General features: G+C 38.2%; 1 protein-coding gene across 6 annotated transcripts in view; it reads left to right on the top strand.

Moving 5' to 3' along the window:
- The window catches only part of FTCDNL1 (formiminotransferase cyclodeaminase N-terminal like), a 214554-nt gene that overhangs the window by 83327 nt on the left and 109773 nt on the right, over window positions 1-21454 (top strand). Inside the window, exon 6 of one of the 6 annotated variants that reach the window (XM_057551894.1) lies at window positions 2594-4134. The exons of the other annotated variants lie outside the window; for them this stretch is intronic. Coding sequence (XP_057407877.1) covers window positions 2594-2691 — 98 coding nt within the window. The 3' untranslated portion in view covers window positions 2692-4134. Of the gene's footprint in view, window positions 1-2593; window positions 4135-21454 lie in introns of those variants that run through there. 6 annotated transcript variants of the gene reach the window in all.

Raw genomic sequence — 21454 nt, 5'->3', positions numbered from 1 at the left:
TTTTTATGTTTATGTGGGGCAGTGGAATGATGGTGTTGGGCATGACTTCAAGGGGTTGTATTTATCCTTTTTGGAATTTAAATGGGAAGTCTGAAGGTTTAGGGGATTTATTGCTCTTGAGCAAAGAGAAGGGTTTTGGTGGAAGAATTTTATTTGAAAGAAATCAAAATAGGTTGCCTCTTTGTGAACTAAAAGAAGCCACCACTTGCTGGTTCTGGCAATTTTATGTAAATTCTTAGTGCTTATAATTCTTTGGTACAAGATGCTTTCCGTTCGTAAAGCACAAAGAAACGAATTTTTCAATAGATTTTGTTTAGCAAGAAAGATTATGGTCTTGTCTAATAAGAGCACATAATGTGAATTTATTTTAAGTAATAAAAATAAAAAAGAGGTTGAACTCAGTCTTTTTATAGGATCCAGTAATCTATCCTAATATATTTTTTTGACTTACATTTGACTCTTGACTGTGATTGCATTAATTGTGTTTCAGAATTATGCTTTTTTTTGGGTGTTTTCTTTTTGCTGTTAATATAAATACAACAAAGATGGAGAAATGATGGACCAGGTGTGGTTTTCAGGTGTAACGAAGTTTAGTTGCTGTGATGAAGAGAGCAGATGCTCTCCAGTTAGACCCAGTGAGTCTGGGAGAGCTGAGAAGTAGTCATGCCTCGTTTTTCTCTTGCTTTGGCAGAGGCCATGTGGCCTAGTAGGACAAGCGCTGGACAGTGGATTCTGGCTTGGGTTCTGGTCCTTGCTCTTACCTTCCCCGTAGGCATAGTTTCATTGCCTATAAAATAGGGAAAAGAGTTCCCACTCAGATTGTGTTCTAGGGGATAAATGGAAGTACTTTGTAAGCTGTAATGTAAAAATGAAATATATTAACACTCTTTCCAGATCTAGAGCTTTGCTTCAGTTTTGGTTATCAATATTAAACACATGAGAGAGGGTACAAGCACAGGTTGTCACTGAGTCATTTGGGGTTGTAGTAGGAGTTGATTCATTTGCCACTTACCTGGATTAACCTCTCCAGATTCGTATCACTGCATTCTAGACTGCCAGTTTTGAGCAAGGCCTATACACAACCAAACATCTATTTAATGGGTGTACAGAGTTTCAGTTTTTGAAGGTGAAAAAATAATTCTGGAGATGGATAGTGGTGATGGTTGTACAATAATATGAATACTTAATGCCACTGAACTACACACTTAAAAATGGTTAAAATGGTAAATTTTATGTATATTTTACCACAATTAATTACTAAAAATTGTATATTAATTTCATAAAAATTTTAAAAAACACAAAAAACAAACATCTGAATAAGACAATTTCACTAAGCCCACACTTTCTAAATAAAATTTTGTCAAATTTCTAATATCCATTAAAGTGTACAAACATATAAGATCTGTTTTTTCCTTTTTAATCTATTATGATGGACTTGGGCACTACATGTGAGGCCTAGTTAATGGTTTAAAATGGAGTTGATTAAATTTGGCATTTGATCCAGCTGTCTATTTAAGACAATAATTTACTATTTTTGTTATAAACAATTTTCAAAACCAGCGCAACCTCACATCTTACCACTTGTTCATATTCTAATTTCGCTGTTTTTTCTATTGTCTTTCTCTCTTCCCCTTCTCCCTTGCTCCACCATGGTTCTTTAGAAAATCTGAAACAGCTGTAAGTTGCTGAAGGTTTATCCTTTGGACGGATGTGGCATCCTCAGCTCTCTCTATGTATGAGCTGGCAGAAGTAGCCGGGATGGATCTATAACAAGAAGGATTATCAAATTGGGTTGAGAAAAATCTGACCAAACAAACTTAACAAATACCCTGATTCATATTAACCTTTTCTCATATTACTCTCTTAGAAACAGACCAACACTTTGTGCAAATGTTTCTGCAGTATTTTTTCCATCGGACCTCAAAGTGGACATTGTATGGAATGTGGCTTCATAGCTTGTTTAACCCCCATCTCCTGCCAGATGACTTTGCCCATGACTTGTGCCAATTGTAAATGGGACAAAATCGATGTGGACAAATAGAGTTTACATTTTATTAACTCTTTAGTGTTTTTTCCTCTACCCCACTTTAAACTTCAAGTTTTAGTTTCTTAGAAGAGGGACAAGGAAAGCAAAAAGCTAGGCTGTGAGGTGATAAGGGCTTTTGTTGTTGGTGCGGTGGGGGCTGTCATTTGTTTCCAACCTGAACCTGGGCTTGACTCCACAAGTTAAAATGTCTTTAACATAAGGGGGAGGGACGGGCTAAGTAAAATATAACTGTAAAATAAGACAAAATGGGGGGTGATATTTTCATTCCTCAACATAATGAAAAGCCTTGCTCTGTAATTGGTTTGTACCGTCTTGGAAGTGGCGTCCATGGACCACAAAGGACCACTCGATGAGAGATCTGCAAGGAATTTATCATTCCCTCTGGCTGAGCCAAAGCAGGCTTGATATACAGTTTTGTTTAGTATAAATATTCTCATGTTACTGTTTACTCTGTGGGGATATGAGGATCTCACTGACAGGGTACGTGCTCCACTGCCTTGCTTTTAAAAGGCATTTTATTTGACTCTTTTGTTTGTACTTGCCCAGAAACTTCAGAGAATGGCCCAGGAACTTGTTTGATAAGCATCCAGACCATGCTCCCGGAGTATGTCGCGCTTGGGGGTTCGAAAAGCTTATTGTTTTAAGCAGGCCCGCACATGGCTTCGAAGGAGCCCATTTTTCATAGGTAAGAACAGTTAGGCCGCTAACAGCAATCCCTTAGAGAGCTCCTCTAAGGTACAAGGAAAGGTGCTGGTGAAGCGTGGCTCTGGTTGAACTCAGCCTGACGTTGGATTACTCTGTCACTTCTTTTGCCCAATTTGCAGTATTTTGCGGCTAATTGGTTTGTCGTGAGTTAACGATGAGCGACAGAGACCTAAACATGGGATGAATTTCTCTTTCTAAATGTGTAGTGCGCGCATGGTCCAGCTTTTGTCTCTCAGCCCCACGCCAACCCTCACCTCTGCTGCTTTATGCCACCAGGACTGTGCCGTTAGGCTCCGCCTCTCAGGGGAGCTGGACTGGGCGGCTGCAGGGCTGAAGGAGGAGAGGGGCTTTTGCTGTTTCAAGTTGCTTCCTGTTTCGGGCAGCCCCACCGCAGCAGTGGCTCTTGACCTGACAGTGGCTCTTGGTTCCAGGCTCCAGCTTTTTTCTCCTGTCTCTTTGAGAACTGGCCTCGGTGTGCGCTCAGCAGCGCCGGCAGAGGCTGAGCCCCGGCTCTGCGAGGCCTCTCTAGGCTTCTAGACTCTGAGAACCCTGCCCCCTCCCTTTGTTCCTCCAGCCTTGGGGCGTAGTGCTTCCTGCAGTTTTTTTTATCTCTGGGCACCACGTTCTCTCCTAGCTATTTTGGTTCTCCAACAACTGTTGACCAAATTTTCAACGTGATTTCTTTTGAAATACTTGGTGTGGTTTCTGTCTTCCTGACTAGATCCTGTCAGAAATAAACCTATCAACAGACCAAATGGAAGGAAAGGAGAAAAAGGCAGAAAATATTCATTATTCATTAGGATGATTGTTGATGATTACTTGCCTTTTCTTCTCGTTCGCATTGTATTCTCTGAATCTCATTGTTTTCTTATCGTCACGTTCTGTGTTCCCTTTGACAGTCTTGCTATTCTTTCATCTAATAGGGAGTCTGAGTGTTGAATTGGGGTAAGGATTGGAAATATCATGGTAAATCATTGGATGGAGTTTTCCAGTGAATGTCTTTCATGTAGTAGCTTAGTCCACCATTAAAAATGTAGACTAATATAATTTTAAAAATTAAAGTTGGGACTTCCCTCATGGCTCAGCGGTTAAGAATCTGCCTGCCAACGAAGGGGACATGGGTTCGAGCCCTGGTCCAGGGAGATCCAACATACCACGGAGCAACTAAGCCTGTGCGCCACAACTTCTGAGCCTGCACTCTAGAGCCCGTGAGCCACAACTACTGAGCCTGCGTGCCACAACTACTGAAGCCCACGCGCCTAGAGCTGGTGCTCTGCAACAGAGAAGCCACCACAATGAGAAGCCTGCGCACAGCAACGAAGAGTAGCCCCCGCTTGCTGCAACTAGAAAAAGCCCACACGCAGCGACAGAGACCCAACGCAGCCAAAGATAAACAAATAAATTAATTCATTTTAAAAAAAAAAGAAAAGAAAATTAAAGTCTTTTCAATCTTTTAATAGTTGTATGTCTTTCCTTTCATGCCATCTTCACCTGCCAGGTAGATGATGCTTTTTAGCTGGTGGTAGACTCCTAGCCAAACATCTTTCCCAAGCCTTTTATGTACCATCCTATTAACTTTTTCTTAGGAAGCCCCATCTGCAACCAGTTACTGTTTCCTAACTTCTTAGGTACCTCTATCTTCATGAAGACCAACTGCTTTGGGAAAAGTAATCATTATGATTGATGTAGTCTAGCAATGACCAAGCGTTATAAAATTATATTGTTTCTAGTAAATATAAAGAATTTTTGGTAATTGATAAGTATTATTCTGTCTACCCTACAATTGTGTTTAGTAGTTCACCTTCCTTCATGATATCCACTCCACTATTTCACAAGGATAAAAGCAAGATGAAAGAGCGAGATACAGAAGGAAGTCTTCAGTGAACCCTTTTAGCATCATTAATCGTGGCTACCTTTCATTGAATTCCAACTAAGTGTCAAGTACTATTAATGTGATTTTCACAACAACCCTTTGGAGTAGATGACTGTAAAGAAATAAAATTCCCCAAGTTCTTTTTAGCCCACTGGGTCAGTCAGGAGCTTCCTCCCACCATATCCCATATTCTGTAGATTTATACTGCTCTAACCCTAAACAATGCCCTTGGACCCACATCCTCAGGACTTCAGGCCTCTCCTCCTAGGCCTGGTCAGCATTTGCCTCTAGTTTCTTGTGATCTAGTGAGAAATTGTACATCCAGTTGGTTGAACATCCCCTTCCATGGCAGTGCCATAGGATGGCCCACCTCAGAATCCTGAAACTTCTTCCAGACTGTACTTCTGTACTCTTTTCTCATTTAAAATCTCTTCGAGATCTGTCTTTTACACAATTATCATATACTGAATTCTTGCCCATTTATTCCTTCCTGTACCTGGAAGATCCATCAGCGTCTAGTTTCATAGCTTCCTCCCCTGGACTGTCAGTGTCTCCTCTGCAGGACTGATTCAGGGCTGCTAAGCACAGCCGTGCCTCACCAAGTGAGGAAGTGGAGGACGAATCCCCACATCCCCAGATTTCTCCCAGATGAATTTCTGCGGACTGAGCCACAAAACTTGCTACAATGAATTGGGAGATTCCTGGAATCACTCTCACAGTCCTGAAAGAGCCACGATGTCTGTAGGACCCAGAATGGTCCCCGTCACTGTGTAAGTCAGGGAAGAATATTGCCACCAGATGGTGCCAAAACTGCAGCTAGCACCAGGGCACATCTGGATTGTGCAGTCAATACCCCAGAACTCCTGGCTGGCAGACCACCCAGAGTCACTTGGGTTATTTGTTCTACTCTGAATTCACATCCCCACATTTCATGCAGTTACGTTTTTTGGGCTTGATTTGTTGAGTTGTGGCAGGGCTTTAATTGATCTCTTGTTTGGCTTGTTGGCTAGACTGTAAAGTCTCTGAGGATAAGGCTTCATCCACTAATATTTATTGAGCACCTACTGTATTTTAGTGGGGCACATTTACCACAATGTTAATGAAACTTAAGCTACAAGTGCCCTCACTTGTGTGAAGCCCCTGTGAAGCCTGGGACAGGCCGTGGTAATAAGCTCATAGTGTTGTATGATTTTGTAAAACTTGCAAACATAAGATATTTTAGCCACAATTTGTTGAAACTGCTGTATATTCCCAATTATACTTTATTAAACTTCTCCTCATGACAGGTGGTATTGGAGTGGCCAGTGTCGGCCTCGTGGACTTACAGCCTGTGCAGTAGCACAGGGTCCTGTGCTTGTCCAGTGCTCTGCTGTCACTGAAATTCTGAATAATTTTCCATTTGCACTGAGCCCCACAAATTATGTAGCTGGTTCTGGGAGTGGCCATGGGCATTTTTGGACCCAGTTAAAGGGAGGTTGAGTTGGGGATAATTAGGATTTAGTGTGATATATTTATGTGGTTCATAGTCACTTCCATGCGTAAAGTTACTGCCAACTCTCCCAGTGGGGGAATGGCTTCCAGGAATACTCCTCTCTCCCACTGCGATGGCTTACCCAGTGTTGTGACACACAAAGCAGGACCAAAAGGTTGTCACAAATGAATATGTCTTCTGGTACCCAGCACCAGAAATGCGTAAGTTGTGGAGGAAAAACAAAAAACTGAGGCTCAGAGAGGTTAAGTAACTTCCTTAAGGTCGTACAGCTGCTAAGTTGCAAGACCAGGTTTCCATTTAGTCTGTCCTTTCTAAAGTTTGTGCTTTTTACCCATTGCTCTCTAATTTCTGGAGTAATGAGTCATTTCCTCGGAAACATCTTCTTAGACCACTAGGTTAGGTTATAGACTTCATAATGCCTGTCCTTTCTTTCAAAGCCCACATCACAATAATTGAATTACTAAAGTAAATGTCATCATTATGCTTCACCTTCCATGGAGGAAGCCGTCTGTTCTGTTTACAGCATAGGGGCTCAGCATGTATAGTCAGTGAATTAGATCCTTTAGGTCTACTAATTTTCAGAGGTACCTTTGAGCGGCTTCTTGCTTCAAACACTTTTTCTCGCCTTTCCTCCTCTCCCCACCCCAGGTGGAGGTGGTGGAGGGGGTCCTGGGAACCACAAAACATTAGGCTCAGAGTTAACACCGGAGAGTGTTGGGATGGTGCAGTTGGTAACGGAGAGGTGTTATCATTTACTCATTCTCACCTTCATGTGGCTGCCTGATACCCATTCTAGGTACCAGGCACCCATTTCTAAGGGGGCGGGGGTGCTGGTCACATGTCATAAATGTATCTGTTTCATCGTTTTTATATTTTGGTAAACTGAGGCATCTTAAAATGGGGGAACACCTGTATCCAATTTTCCCCAGAATATACAACTGAGTTCTCTTATACTCCTCATTTCAGATGAGGTTTTCTGATGCCACCATCTGGGAAATGTCACTTTGATTAAAGTAAATGTGCAGCATAGTTAACACTGGGAGCCTATGTGAATTCCCCTAAGTAGCCACATCTTCCAGAAGCAGAAGGCAGCTGGCCCTTTGGGTTGGGAGAACTTAAGAGTGTTGTATTCCACGCTTTGGTGTCAGCCGAATGGCAGTGTGTGGCCAACTGAGCTCTGAAGGGTCTTGTATATTTTTCTTTTCTTACCATTGGGCATTTTTTTTTTCTTTTTCAGTTTATTTTGTCACTAAGAAAAAAATATATAAAAATAAAAAACTGAGCTTTATGATTGCCAAGTTTTTCTTCCAAACTAAGAAAAGAAACCAGTTGTTGAAAAATATGATGAATGGCATCCTTTGTTTTATTTTCAGTTCAGCACATGAGGGCACTGCTGTTGGAATGAGGCCAGATTCCCCAGGCAGTAGGGAGCCTTGGGCTGAAAGGAGACCTAGTGATTTTGTGGGGAGGGGGTCAGATTGGTGTGTCAGGATTTCCTCTCAGCTCTCGCAAACATCTCTTTGCTTTCTCATGTGCCCACCCCTCCTATCTTTCAGTCATTCTTTGTGTTTTCAGCACTTTCTACTGACCAGGATATTGTCTGTTTTTAAGGAAACGCCACTGGTACAATGTGGGTCTTTCAGCCTTTAAGTTGTGGTTTTCGCAACTTCCACAGCTACTGACTTATTTGACTGTGGGGTCATGTATGGTTGAGGGCAGTAGTCAGTTTTTAATGTGTAAGCAAACCCTGCGATCGTTAACATTATTCCTCCTTTATTGTTGTCTTGTCACCAAGTGGTTTGGGAGAGCCAAGGAGCAGAGTCTAAGTTCTTTGCCTGCAAGTCAACCTCAGAGTAGTCCCCTTCGGATCTTCCTCTGCCACCTGCCCACATGCTGGAATTAAGGGGAAGGGCTGGGTAGGAAGGACCACACTTTACTCTCAGGGCGGCAAGGGAAATGTCTCAGATGCCTTCAAAGCATCCACATGTTCCTAAGAAATTAAATCTAAAATTGCTCTGTGGATTTGGGTAAACCATAACTCAGCAGAACCTGTAGCATTTCCCCAATTCAGAAGTCCCCTCTGGAAACTGTGTGTACCTTGGCTGGCATATTTAACTCATCTGTTCTAAATTTTGTTTGCAAGCGTGTTTTCCTCCCCAGACTGTGAGCTCTTTGAGACTGTTTTATTCACATTGGTAATACCAGTGCCTGGCGTGAGAAAAACTTTGTTGAATGAATTAATGGACAAATAACTGAATTCAGAACACTGGAGGTGGGTCAGAACTAGTCAACTCTTTAGGCATAGATGGCTTAATCGTTCATCATCAGACTTGAGGTTTTGTTGCATGAAGTTGAGTTACATTGAGGCGTTGCATTTAAGGGAAGGAACCGTTTGGAACTTCCGGGGAACAGAAAGTTTGGCTCAGCTTATGTGTGAGGCTGGGGAAACAGGGTAGAGACACCAAAATTCTTCATGAAGACAGGCAATAAAGTGACTCCAGAATGCAAACACCTGACTAACTTCCCATGGAAAGATCAGCAGAGGGCAAAGTGTTAGTCTGAGTGCCTCCCACCTCTTTGTATTGTCATTACTCTTAGATTCAGACCGTCTCTTAAATGCCCTGTGATCCACTTGTACACTCTTTAAACAAAAATGATGCCAGGTTCTGTTCTGTGGTTACCAGATTGGAGCTTTTCTCTCCCTGATTCATTCAGTTAATTGAGCTGTGCTGGAAGGTTCAGTAATTTATTCTATGGAGTCTTTCTGTGCAAACAACCGCAGGCTGAGGGAAGGAGACTTAGCTAAATCTCTCAAACACTTGAAATGCAGAATTCATGTTTTGGAAAACACCAGTGAGTCAGTGTCCTCAAATGTCATCAATAAAAGACAGTCTCCATCATCAGCGTTTCATTCTCAACTGAGCTCAGAGTTGCTTCCTCTTACTGCTTTTTACGTGTTTGCAGTATCTCATTCTTTCTTTGATTCTGGATTTTCACACCATATGGCCACATCTTTAAGTCATTTTTCAGCTGCTCTATTAAATAGTAAAATGAGATTCAGAACAGATTTCTTTGATTTTAAAATAGCATTTTGAGTTTGTGACTTTTTTGTAAATAAAAAAAGAAGTAAAGCCCTCAAAAGCATGAAATTTCAGGTATTCCTACCCAGACAGTGGAAGATGTAGCTTTTTACTTACTTAGACTAAATAGATGTTTATCTTGTGGAATTTCAACTGCAGTATAAATTGATTCATTCATCCTGCATATTGAAATTCATTTCTACTTAAATAAGATTTAGCCTCCACTGTTGCTAATGAACGTAGATTGAAAATGAAATTGAAAGTATATCTTTTATAGCTATTCAATATCATATTTCTCATTAGAAATGATTACTATAGCTTATGAGCAAACATACTACCTATCAATAATGCTCTATTGCTGTAATTGTGGTTGTGATTCTAATATTTAATCAAATAAAATGTAGGATTTGTTTATACTTTACTTTTTTTCTGGAATATTTAGTGTCAGTTTCATGAGAAGCTGCAAAGGAGAGAGTATTACTGCTCACATTTAGATCTCACCAGTGTAGAGTTGATCCAGGTGGCTTAAAGCATTGAGTCCTACAATTTAATACACTTTACTTTTTAAAGGATTAGACATTTAAAAGGCTATTAAATATTTACTGCTTGTTTTCTGAGCCAGAAGGGGCATTTTGGGGTAAACAGATTGGTTTTCTTTTGTTTTTTTAAAGAATAGCACTTAAAGAAAGAAAATCGCTACATGAACAAATTTTGTAATATGAGTAAATTTGCCATTGATCCAGACTTTAGCAGCAGGGACTGTGTCAATCACAATTAATCAGCTTATGAGTATGTGATCTGAAATCTTCAATTACCCGTTAAAATCTAGGCATCGACTTGAAGAAGTGACTGACCTAGAGCTGATTGTTTAAAGTTAAAACCAAGTGCACTCAACATCCAGAAGGTCAATAGTGTCTTAATTGTAATCCAATGAAGTCAGTTTTAGGTAGTATACAATTTGTGAGTTTTATAAATACAGTTCACATATTTTTACTCCGATGATGATATTATTTGCTGGGGAAAGATGCTTCAGTTAGGGATGAGTCCACTGAATGAGAATATTTTGTTTACTACTGATATTTTTTTAGTCATTATTTAATATGATACATAAGAAAGTAGCAATTTGGAGCAGCCATTCTAAATAATTCAGGTACAATTATGCTTTTTCTGAATTATTTGGTATATTCATTGTTTTTATTGTCACCATGATGAACTTAACACCAAATTTTAAATGACAGTAACCAAAAAGTAAAAAATTATTTTTCATCCTGTTTAAAATGTTAAAAATCACAGTCACTTCATGTGTTCTATTGTGTCTTTTTTATAGCATAAATCTCTGGAAGACATAGAAGATATCACCCAACATGTAGTGTACCATTTCTAGAATGTAAAGATTGTCTTTAATAAGCTACAATTCAGAGGGCTGCATGTTTTCCACAAAGCAAAAATCACCTCTCAGCATTTGCTAAGCACCTAAAAGTTATCGGTGGTAGAAAATCATATAGACACGGTGCTTTTTCCTAAAAGCTTGAAATTAAGAGAGACAGAACTCAAACAAGTAAAAAGAGGATGAATGACAGTGTGCTATAGACAGATCAGAGGGACAAGCATTCCCCAAACTCTGCATTGTCATTTTCAGCCTGAAAGTGAGCACAGAGATCCCCTCCTTGAAGGAAATCCCACAGTGGGTTTGGAAGAGGTGGCAGTCTATTGGTGCTTTCAGGTCATTACCTGGCAGGAGGCAGCTTATTCTTCTCAGAAAAGAATTTATTCAATAACGATTTATTGAGGATCTTCTGTGCGTCAGGCAGTGTTTGTTCTAGGAGACAGAGCTGTGAATGAGACAAGGCCCCTGCCCTCAGGGAACTTGCTTTCTAGTGATAGTCTACAAATAAGCAAGTAAATAGAAAAGCTGTCATATGATGCTAATTACTACATAGAAATAAAAAGCAGAATACGGAGGATGTGAGGGTCTAGGGTGTGTTTGCATTTTTGTAAGATGGCCTATTTGATAGATGCCTTTTGAGCTGAGATAGGGCAGAAAGAACACAGTGTACTTGTATGGAAGAAAGGCAAGGCAGTAGGACAGCTGGAATAAACCAGGCAAAACCCTCCTGTCTAGTTACCTTGTACTGAGTGATCATGTTTGACACAGCATCACAAGTGGGGAAGAGACAACTTACAAGAGTATTCAGGTCACAGGGTCCCTGATTCTCCAGTAAATACCATTCTAGAAAAATAATTTTGCCCTCTACTATTTATTGAATGCCTGTGTGGCAGGTGTTGGGTTGGGCATTTTGCAACAGTCCAAGTTGAAATTTTTCTTTAGGCACACTTGAAAATATAAAAAATTTATGGGAAAATAAAAATTTGCCAGCTCCCACCTTTTCTACCAGTCTGTACTCAAACAGATAATATTAATGAGATTAATATCCATTACTATTCATCTGGAATTATACATTTTTTAGGGCATCTGTATTTTCAGTGATGAAGTTTAGGGATTTCTATCCATCCAAGACATGTCAGGTGGGGTACTGATTCATTTGAACATCAGTGTATGGAAAAGTGATCTTCAACTGGGATGATTAGCGATGCAGATTTTCCTCTTCATGTCGCTCCTTTCTGTAAGGTTTTGGCCCTACACTTTGAACTAACCTTGCAGAGAAAAAAACAGTGATAGCAAAGTGAAGTGCACATATAATGAGTATCTGTTAAAATAATAGCTCTGGAAAGAAACTGAAGTTTAATGCAACACAGGAATTTTCTCTACTTCTTTAGCAGATTCACATTACAGCTGGTTTTAGGTCTTGGCCCAAGTGGTTGTGTGTTCTTGATGTCAGTGCCATATGTTTAGGGGGAAATATCACTCCAATAGCCATTTAGACCCTCTCTTCATTCATGTGTGCTCTGCATTTATTTTAATACTGGATTCTGCTTTTTTAAAATGAAAAGGTCTAGGTCAAAAATTGGCTTAGAGTTTTAACTGTCTTTGTAATCAAATCATGGTTAGCTTTGAAGAATGGATAAGCTTTTGTGGTAAAGATTCACAAGGGCAAAATGACTGTATAAATGTACTTCACCAAACTTCAAAAATACTTATCCCTTCCTTTGTTCTCTAGTTTGTTTTTGGTAATTTTATTATTTTTTAAATGGACGATGAACATTCATATATGTTTTATGTTTCTGTCAGTTGCTTCTCAAGTAAATATCCCCCTCCTCAATCTATTCCCAGGCAACTTGCATTAACCCCCAGAGGGTTTCTATGGAAAACCAGACAAGAACTATGCCTTGGGTTATATGTCCTTTATTCCTATCTCACCTAATTTATTATTATTTTTCAACCTCATGTGTTATTTACATTTCCAACAGTCTTGTTATGTTTCTGAGGGAACTTTGGACAGAGAGATACTTGCAGGCGGTTTGAGGTGTTAATTTCACATGTACAAGTGTGGCGATTAGGATCAAGGCCTGTCTCCAGTAAGAGAAAGGAACTTGAGTCCTCTTGCAGGGAGATGAAGAAAGCCTCATTTCATCACTTTCCCAGGGTCTCCTCTGGCCATTGTGTGATTCCAGAAGCATTTTGAGGTCACTGTGTTTGTGTGTGTGCCCCTGAATCCATCCATTAAATACAAATCAAAGAATTCTAAATTTAATAACATATTTGAGAGTACAATGAGAATCTAGAGAGAGAAAAAAAGATGTCTTCCTTAATTTAACCAGAATTGATGATTAAATTACTTGTGCTTGGTACTAGGATATTTGAAAATCTAAAAAAACAGTCCACGTGGTTTTTGTCTAGGATCTAGCTTTGGATACAAAGTATGCACATATGGAGTAATTAGAGAGCAATTTGAAGCAGTACATGGACACAAGAAGGAGATAAATCTCTATGCTGGGCATAAATGGTCTGTAGAAATAAGAAATCATCAGAGGAAATTCAATCAGTTTTTCAGGAAACATAAATTATTGAGAAGGGTGAGAATATTGAAGAATGAGATAACATAAGCAAGAGCACAGAAATAGGAAATAAACGGTACCTAAATGGGCTGTTGGTAGGCATGTATGCAGTCAACACTGAAGGTCTAGAAAGCCCCAGGCCTTGGTTTTTGCCCTCAAGGAGCTCATAGTCAGCAGGGAGAAGAGTATGCAAGCCACCTAATATAGCAACAGTAAGTGAGAATAGATGGTAAGAGTAAAAAATCCTGTGCTACTGGAGGGATTCTGGGCAGGCTTCTTGAAGAAGGAGGTAAAGTTTGAAGAACGGGACAGGCACTTTCAACAAAAGGAATACCAGATTTGGTTGGATAGACGTGATCTCTAGTGAGAAACAATCTTCCATGCACTTTAAAATCTAGTATCAATTATTTCTAAATTTAACGAAAGACCTACTACTTTGTGAGACCTTGTTGCACAATTGCTTTGGGACTTCATATTTGTGAAAATTGTCAATTCATCAAGTGTAATGGAAAAATTATAATTTTCCCCAAATTACATCTTCCATTATTTTTTAGGTTTTTAGGTTTTTTTCTTTTTAACAAAATTCACAGTGAATTATTTTTTATACATAAAATTGTAAGGAGAAAAAAGACAAAATTTATAATGGAAAACCCTCCACATTATTTATCTACATGTTTTTATCTTCTAAAGGGGGTAATAGAGTTAATTCTTCTAGTACCACTATGAAAATGAACTCACATACGTGATGTGATTTTTCAAATCTGATAGCATATACAAATACAGTGTAGCATATAGTATATACAAATAGGTATATAGGTATACCTGCGTGCACATATATGTTTGAAAAGGACACCTTATATTTGCATGTAGCCTCTCTCATCACCTTGTACTGTAGCATCAACATTTTTTCTTTATACTCTTAGTCCTTTGGAAACCACAGTCATCAGAGTAAGCAAAGTAGATGGCCTTTACTGTATAATATTACATGGATTTAACATAAATTTCACATTATGTACAATGACACTATTAAATGTGTTAATACAACACATAAAATGACCAATTCTCTTTAAATTTTAATGTTTAGCATATTTGTTTTGATTGTACGTGTGGGAACTATGAGAACAGCTCTGCAAAAATACTTTGCAGGTTACCATAGTGACTAAATTGTAGTGCTTTATGGTGTTGTCCTTCCCCTGGGTCTTACTTCAGTTTCATGTTTTTTCAATCACAATCCAATAGGTGACGTTTAGATTTTCCTGTTCAAAAAAATTTTTTTTTGTATACTCACGTATAGGTTTATAACTTTACATAAATGTATAATTTGATCATGTTCACACTCTTAAAGTAAAATCTCCTTTTTCTCTTCCTCTTTTTGCTGGGTCCCCACATCTCACTTCTCTTCTTCCTTCCCCCAGTAGGCAGTGTTAACAAATGATAAGTAGCCTTTCATTTTTCCCCTCTGTTTTCATACAACTATATACAGACCTATATATGCATTTACAAAAATAAAGCAGTATTTCATGGAAATCCTTCCAAATTAATTGATATACAATAGTTCCTATTTATTCCTTTTAATGGCTACTTAATATTCCATGTGGTAAATAGGCCATAATTTATTTAACCGCTTAATTTCTATTTTTTCTACTATAAATAATGCTTCAGTAAACATCATTGTACATTTGTCCTCACTGGTGGTGTTTTTATTTCTATGGGCTAGAGTCCAAGAAGTTGGGATTGCAGGGTCAAGGAATATATTATGTATTTTAAATTTTCATAGAAGTTATCATGTTACTTTCCCGAAGGACAGTAATACGTTATTTTCATACCTAGCAATACCTGGGAGTATCTTTTCTCTGTGTCCCTACCACGATAAGTGTTATAATTCTCTTTAGTTTTTGCTACTCTGATAGGTGTAAAGTAAAATTTTATTGTTGCTTTAATTTGCCTCTTCCTGACTGTTAGTGAATTTGTTGGCAGACAGTTTGGATGAGTTTAAAGAATATGTTTACTGAAAAATTGTATCTATATAAGAATTGCCTATTCATATCCTCACCCATTTATTAGATTCTGCCTTTTAAAAAAAATCAAATTGTGAGATCTCTTTGTATATTACAAACATACCCCTTTGTATATCATCTCTGATGCAAATATGTTTTTTCTATATCTATTGTTTCTTTCTTGCCTTGCAGATGTTTTATGCAATACATAAGTTAAAAAATTTTTTTTTTCTTTTGCCCACACCATGCTGCATGCAGGATCTTAGTTCCCCAACCAGGAATCGAACCCATGCCCCCTGCAGTAGAAGCACAGAGTCTTAACCACTGGAATGCCAGGGAAGTCCCTAAAATTTGTTTTTTACATAGCCCTTCAAAAAGTATTTTAAGATAAAATTATCTAATTCTTTTCCTACCTCCCCCAAACAAAATCCTGTTGAAATTCTAATTGGAATGGCATTACATTTAATAATTGACATTTTTATGAAATTACGTCTTCTCAGTCAAGAACCTGGTTTGTCCTTCCACTAGCCAGACGTTATTTGACATTTTTCAATAGTGTTATGGTCCTTTTCAAAGAGGTCCTGTATCTTTCTTGGAAAATTTATTCTAAGTATTTTATTGTTGCTACTATAAATATATTTATCATTTATAGGTACCTAAATGGAGAAAAGATGTTGATATTTAGATATTTATCTTATATCCAGCTATCTTGCCAATTTTGTTAATTCTAAAGGTTTTTCTTTTTTTAAACTTGCATTTCTCATAGGCTTCCTGGTCATGCATTCATATTACCAACAGAGAATACATAGTTTTATATCTTCTTTTCTAATTTTTATACTAGATGTTTTATTTTCTTCAAAAATCCTCAAGACAGGATTAAATAATAATGAAGATACTGAACATATCTGCTAAGTTCCTAATTTTAATTAAGATACTTGCAATGTTTTGCCATTTAGGATAATATATACTCTTGATTTTTAGTAAATTCTATTGTAGGTTATTTTCTTCTATTGCTGTTATTCTTAGAGTTTTTATATTGGAGATGCCTGTTGAATCATCAAATATCATTTTGGCATTTATTAATATTTTCAATGATTTTTTTTCTTAAATGTGTGGATGTAAGTATTTATGTGATAGATTTTCTGACATTAAACCACTTTACATTCCGTAAATAAACTGCCCTTAGTTGTATTAACTACTCCTTTGGCACATTGGTTCTATTTTTGCTAATATTATGTTTAGAATTTTACCTATATTTATAGTGAAACTGATCTATGGTTTTTTTCTTTTTTGTTACCATCTTTAATAGATTTTGATATTAAAGTTATGCTTGAAATAAATGCAAGAGCTTTCCATCTTTTGCTATAGTCTGGAATAATTTAAGTGTGTTTGCAACTCTAATTGTTGAAAGATGGGATAAAACCATATTGCCCTGTTGACTTTTTCAAAATGATAGCTCTCTCTGTGGTAATTATCATATTTAAGTTTTTACTTGTTAGGTTGATTTTGGTGATTTGTATTCACTTAGGAAATCATCCATTTCCTCTAGATTTTCAAATTGTTTGCTATGAAGTTACATATAGTATTTTCATAATTTTTAATCTCTTTTATACCTGTGGTTAAAATGCGTCCTGTTTCACTTTTATCACTATCTGGCTTTTGAGTATTTTTTTAAAATAACTTTATAGGTCTTTTCAAAGGATTAACTGTTTATGATATATTTATCCTTTCCATTTTTTTGTGTGTTCTATTTTATTACTTTATCTCTTGTTATTATTGATTCTTGCTTCCTAGTTTCTTTAGGTTTATTTTGTGGTTATTTTCCCAGTTTTTTGAGAGAGAGCACTTAATTCTTTAATTTTTAGCCTTTTTTTCTATAAAAACAAATAATTTAAGGCCATAAATTTTCCTCTGCAAAGATCTTGCTGTATCTTTTTTAAGTTTTATAATCTAAACATTTCTGTAATCTAATAATTTCTCTTTTTACTTCATCTTCAGGGTTTATTTAAAAGAGTGTTTTTAGATTTCCAAGTTGCTGTGATGATTTTGGTCATCCTTTTATTATTTACTTTTTTTAAAAATTTATTTTATTCATTTATTTTTGGCTGCATTGGGTCTTCATTGCTTTGCATGGGCTTTCTCTGGTTGCGGCAAACAGGGGCTACTCTTGGTTGCAGTGTGCAGGCTTCTCATTGCAGTGGCTTCTCTTGCTGCGGGGCACAGGCTCTAGGCGCGCGGGCTTCAGTAGTTGTGGTACGTGGGCTCTAGAGCACAGGCTCAGTAGTTGTGGCGCACAGGCTTAGTTGCTCTGCGGCATGTGGGATCTTCCCGGACTAGGGCTCGACCCCGTGTTCCCTGCGTTGGCAGGCAGGTTCTTAACCACTGCGCCACCAGGGAAGCCCTATTATTTACTTTTAATATTATTACATTGTGATCATAGAGTATGCCCTGTTAAAATTTCTACTTAAAAACAGTCCTTTTCCATAGCATTCCTTTCTTTCCCTTCTCTTCAGCACTCCTGTTCTCATTACCTATTCATAATGTTTTGGCTATTATTCTCTAATGCAGAAGTCACATTCCTTGCATGGAATGAAAATATGCAATGCTTACAATTCCAATTTTGCATTTAGTGGTAATGGCACCGTCACCACAAGGATACAAAACAAAGTTATGTCCTTGGAAAACATATGTATTCGTATGTATTTGTATAATTTATACTTTTATTTAAATATGAAAATATTAAAATTGGCTGTCTGTGAATATGTACTGTGTTTTATTAAATCTAAGATCCATTGACTGTAGGTCATATCATTGTTTTTTTTTTTACCATTGAGAAAGAAGAATTTCTGCTGCTTGGATAACTCAATGACTCGATGCTTCTTAGCACTTAGAATCTTGTACTTAACGATTGCTTTTAGACTTCTTTAGACATAGATTTTTTTAATTGAAGTATAGTTGCTCTACAATGTTGTGTTAGTTTCAGGTGTACAGCAAAGTGATTCAGTTACACATATATATATTCTCCTCCAGATTCTTTTCCATTATAGGTTATTACAAGATATTGAATATAGTTCCCTGTGCTATACACTAGGTCCTGGTTGTTTATCTATGTTATATATAGTCGTGTGTATCTGTTAATCCAAAACTCCTGATTTATCTCTCCCCCCCACCCCCCTACTATCCCCTTTGGTAACCACTAGTTTCTTTTCTGTCTGTGAATCTGTTTCTGTTTTGTAAATAAGTTCATTTGTATCATTATTTAGATTCCACATATAAGTGATATCATATGATATTTGTCTTTCTGACTTATTTCACTTAGTATGACAGACTGATTTTTAATCATGTATTACTCTTGCATAGATAAAATTGAATGTATAAGTGGAATAAATTAGATGAAGTATTCCCCAAACTTCTTTCACATTCAGAGTCTGGCTTTTCTGAGTCACTTTGAAATCATAGTCATTGATAGTCATATATGTTTTTATCACAAAATATCCTCTATGACATTAAGATGGAAAATATTTTAAAAGAATGCTTCACTATTATCTCTGAGATTTCCTCCCAAACCTCTGACACCAGTTCTACAAGTTTTGATAAACATGCATGTGGTAAATAATGAATCATCATGTTGTATACCTGAAGCCAATTTGTTATATCAACTATGTATCAGTTTTTTAAAAATGCATGTGGTAGGCAGAATAATGGCCCCCAAAGGTATCTGTATCCTAATCCCTGGAAGCTGTGACTAGATTACATGGCAAAAGGGAATTAAGGTTGCAGTTGGAATTAGGTTGCCAATCTGCCAACCTTAAAAATATTGAGATTATCCTTGATTATCTGTGTGCGTCCGACCTAATCACAAAGATCCTTAAATGTGGAAGAGGGAGGCAGAATAGGAAGTGAGAGTGGTGCAGTGTGAGAAGAACTCGACCCATCATCACTGGCCTTGAAGGTAGAGGAAGAAGGCCGTGCGTGAGCCAAGGAGAGAGGGCAGCCTCTCAGGACTGGGAAAGGCACGGAACTCCCCCAGAGCCTCCCTAAAGGAACGCAGCCCTGCTGACACCTTGATTGTAGCCCAGTGAGACCCATTCCAAACTTCTGGACCCCAGAATGGGAAGATAATAAATTTGTATTGTTCTAAGGCACTATTTTTGTGGATTTGTTGAGCAGCAATAGAAGACTAAAACAGTGTGCTAACAATGATAATATTTCAATACTGACCCCTGGCTGACGGCAAGTTGAAGACATACCCTGAGACATTAAAATGTGAAAAATATTTACCTTGAAATTGGTGAAATATGGTAAATGTATATTAAACAGGTGTCATAGGAAGGGTCATCTTAGCAATTGTGACTGTGGACTTAAGATGGTCTTGTAATACTCAGAATCCAGTTAGACAGCATTTAATGTCTGAGGTAATTGTGTCACTGCCAAATCAGAAGAATATGGAAAGAAGTGGGACTCCATCAAGTTAAAGGTCTTTAGGGCTAGGTGGGAATATATGTAAATACCATAAGAGCCAAAAAAATAAGAGTAAATTAATCAAGTGATGTGGTAACTGGGATATGGGCTAAGTGTAACCCTCTTTTAAAGTTCTGGAGCCCCCCATTATACACTATAAACAATTCTGGAGGCAGCCTATTGTCCCAGACAAGAATTGGGACAATGTTCACGCCTGTGGTCATTGCCCAACCTCACAATCAAGGGTGTGACACAAAATTGTTTAGGACAACATTATTGTTCTGTTGGTGACTAAGCAGCATGAAATCCAATCGTGAATTACTGCCAGTAATAGCTAAAACTTTATAAAGATGTAATTTGAAATAATATCTACAGGGTATGAATAAAAAGCACTACAGTTTAAGAATCTCTAAGGTTTCAGAGACCCTTATAGAAAGAAAAGTATCTGATGATATATAATAATTCAGGTCACTCACATTTGAGATCTGTGAAAATACTTAAGAATATGCTCTAACCAAACAGTGGGTGAAGCAGGATAGATAAGTCAAGTTAGGGAAGATGAAAGAACAAACAGTGGTGAGAGCAAATTTTTCCACTTCATCATATGGTTGGGAAATCCTAATTTTTAGCTTCAGATGAGTAGCATCAAGTATTCTTCCTCTTCTTATTTTTGTTCAAATGAATATCAAACTTCTCCAGCATTTCTAGTTAACTGGGCATGTGTTCTAACTATTCTTTGGCTACAGATCACTCTTCAGTGGTGGTGTAGATGCTGTTTTGAACAACTCAGATCCCTCTTTCCAAAAACCCTCAGTTCCCAGCTGCTGAGACAGTTGGTTGCTGACAGCTCACAGATGAGTTTCTCCCAGGAATTGCCCCCAGACAAAGGGAGATGCCTTGCCCAAGTCACGCTTCCTCCCTGGAAAGAGCCTACATCATAACTGGTTGATGTGTGGTACAGAGCCCCAGCCTCCTTGCCTCAATCTCAGCAACTCTGAGGGAGTTTCCCAGGTCCGATGGCCCCCAGTGGATTGGCTGAGGCCTCTATTGCAACTGCATTGCCTTTAAACTTCCTCGGCCTAATCTTGCTCCCTTTACCCCTGACAGGTATCCTCAATAAACCAGCATGCAAATCCCAGAGTCTCAGAGTCTGTTTCCCAAGCGACACAATCTACAATGGGGATTTTGGAGCTGAATCACATGCCACTGATTGGCAGTGAGGACCCCCATCCCTGGTGTTAAATGGAGTGCCAGTAGCCCCTGGCATACAGTTTGGGTGCAAATCATAAACTTTACCTAGTGGTGAGCAGGGAATTGATATGTGTAGACTGGAATGCATTGATGGAGGAATATTGCAGGCATTTGAGAGTAGGAATAAGAATATAAGAATTTTGGAATCAGACTGCTGTTGCTGACAACCATTGATATATCAGGGCAAGGCAAGTTTGAGGGTAGTTACTCACCAAGTGGGCCTACTTGGTAGCATATAATGACATTCTCATTTCCAGTCATTGGAAGGCAGAAAAGGCTAAACAAGGGCAATGGAGCATCAACACTGATTTAATTCTCAACCCTGAGAGTTTGGCTACATTGAATTTAAGGCCGCAGTTGGGATGGAGTGGGACCCTGAGACTTGGAATGGGGACATGTGGGATGATGCCCTTGAAAATCTTGAATCTGCAGATTTATCTGAACTCTTTAGGTCTGCAGAAGTGGCCCACTCCTCCCTGTCAAAGGCTGGCATTCCCTTCCTTGTTTGCAAAGTCTTCTTTATTTCAGCACAATACGCACCTCAATCAGAATATACCCTACCTGCCTGCAGGCTACCAGACCAATAACTCA

This window comes from Balaenoptera acutorostrata, chromosome 8 (genome assembly GCF_949987535.1).
Source record: "Balaenoptera acutorostrata chromosome 8, mBalAcu1.1, whole genome shotgun sequence".
NCBI lineage: Eukaryota > Metazoa > Chordata > Mammalia > Artiodactyla > Balaenopteridae > Balaenoptera > Balaenoptera acutorostrata.
This window is presented reverse-complemented; position numbering and strand designations above follow the sequence as displayed.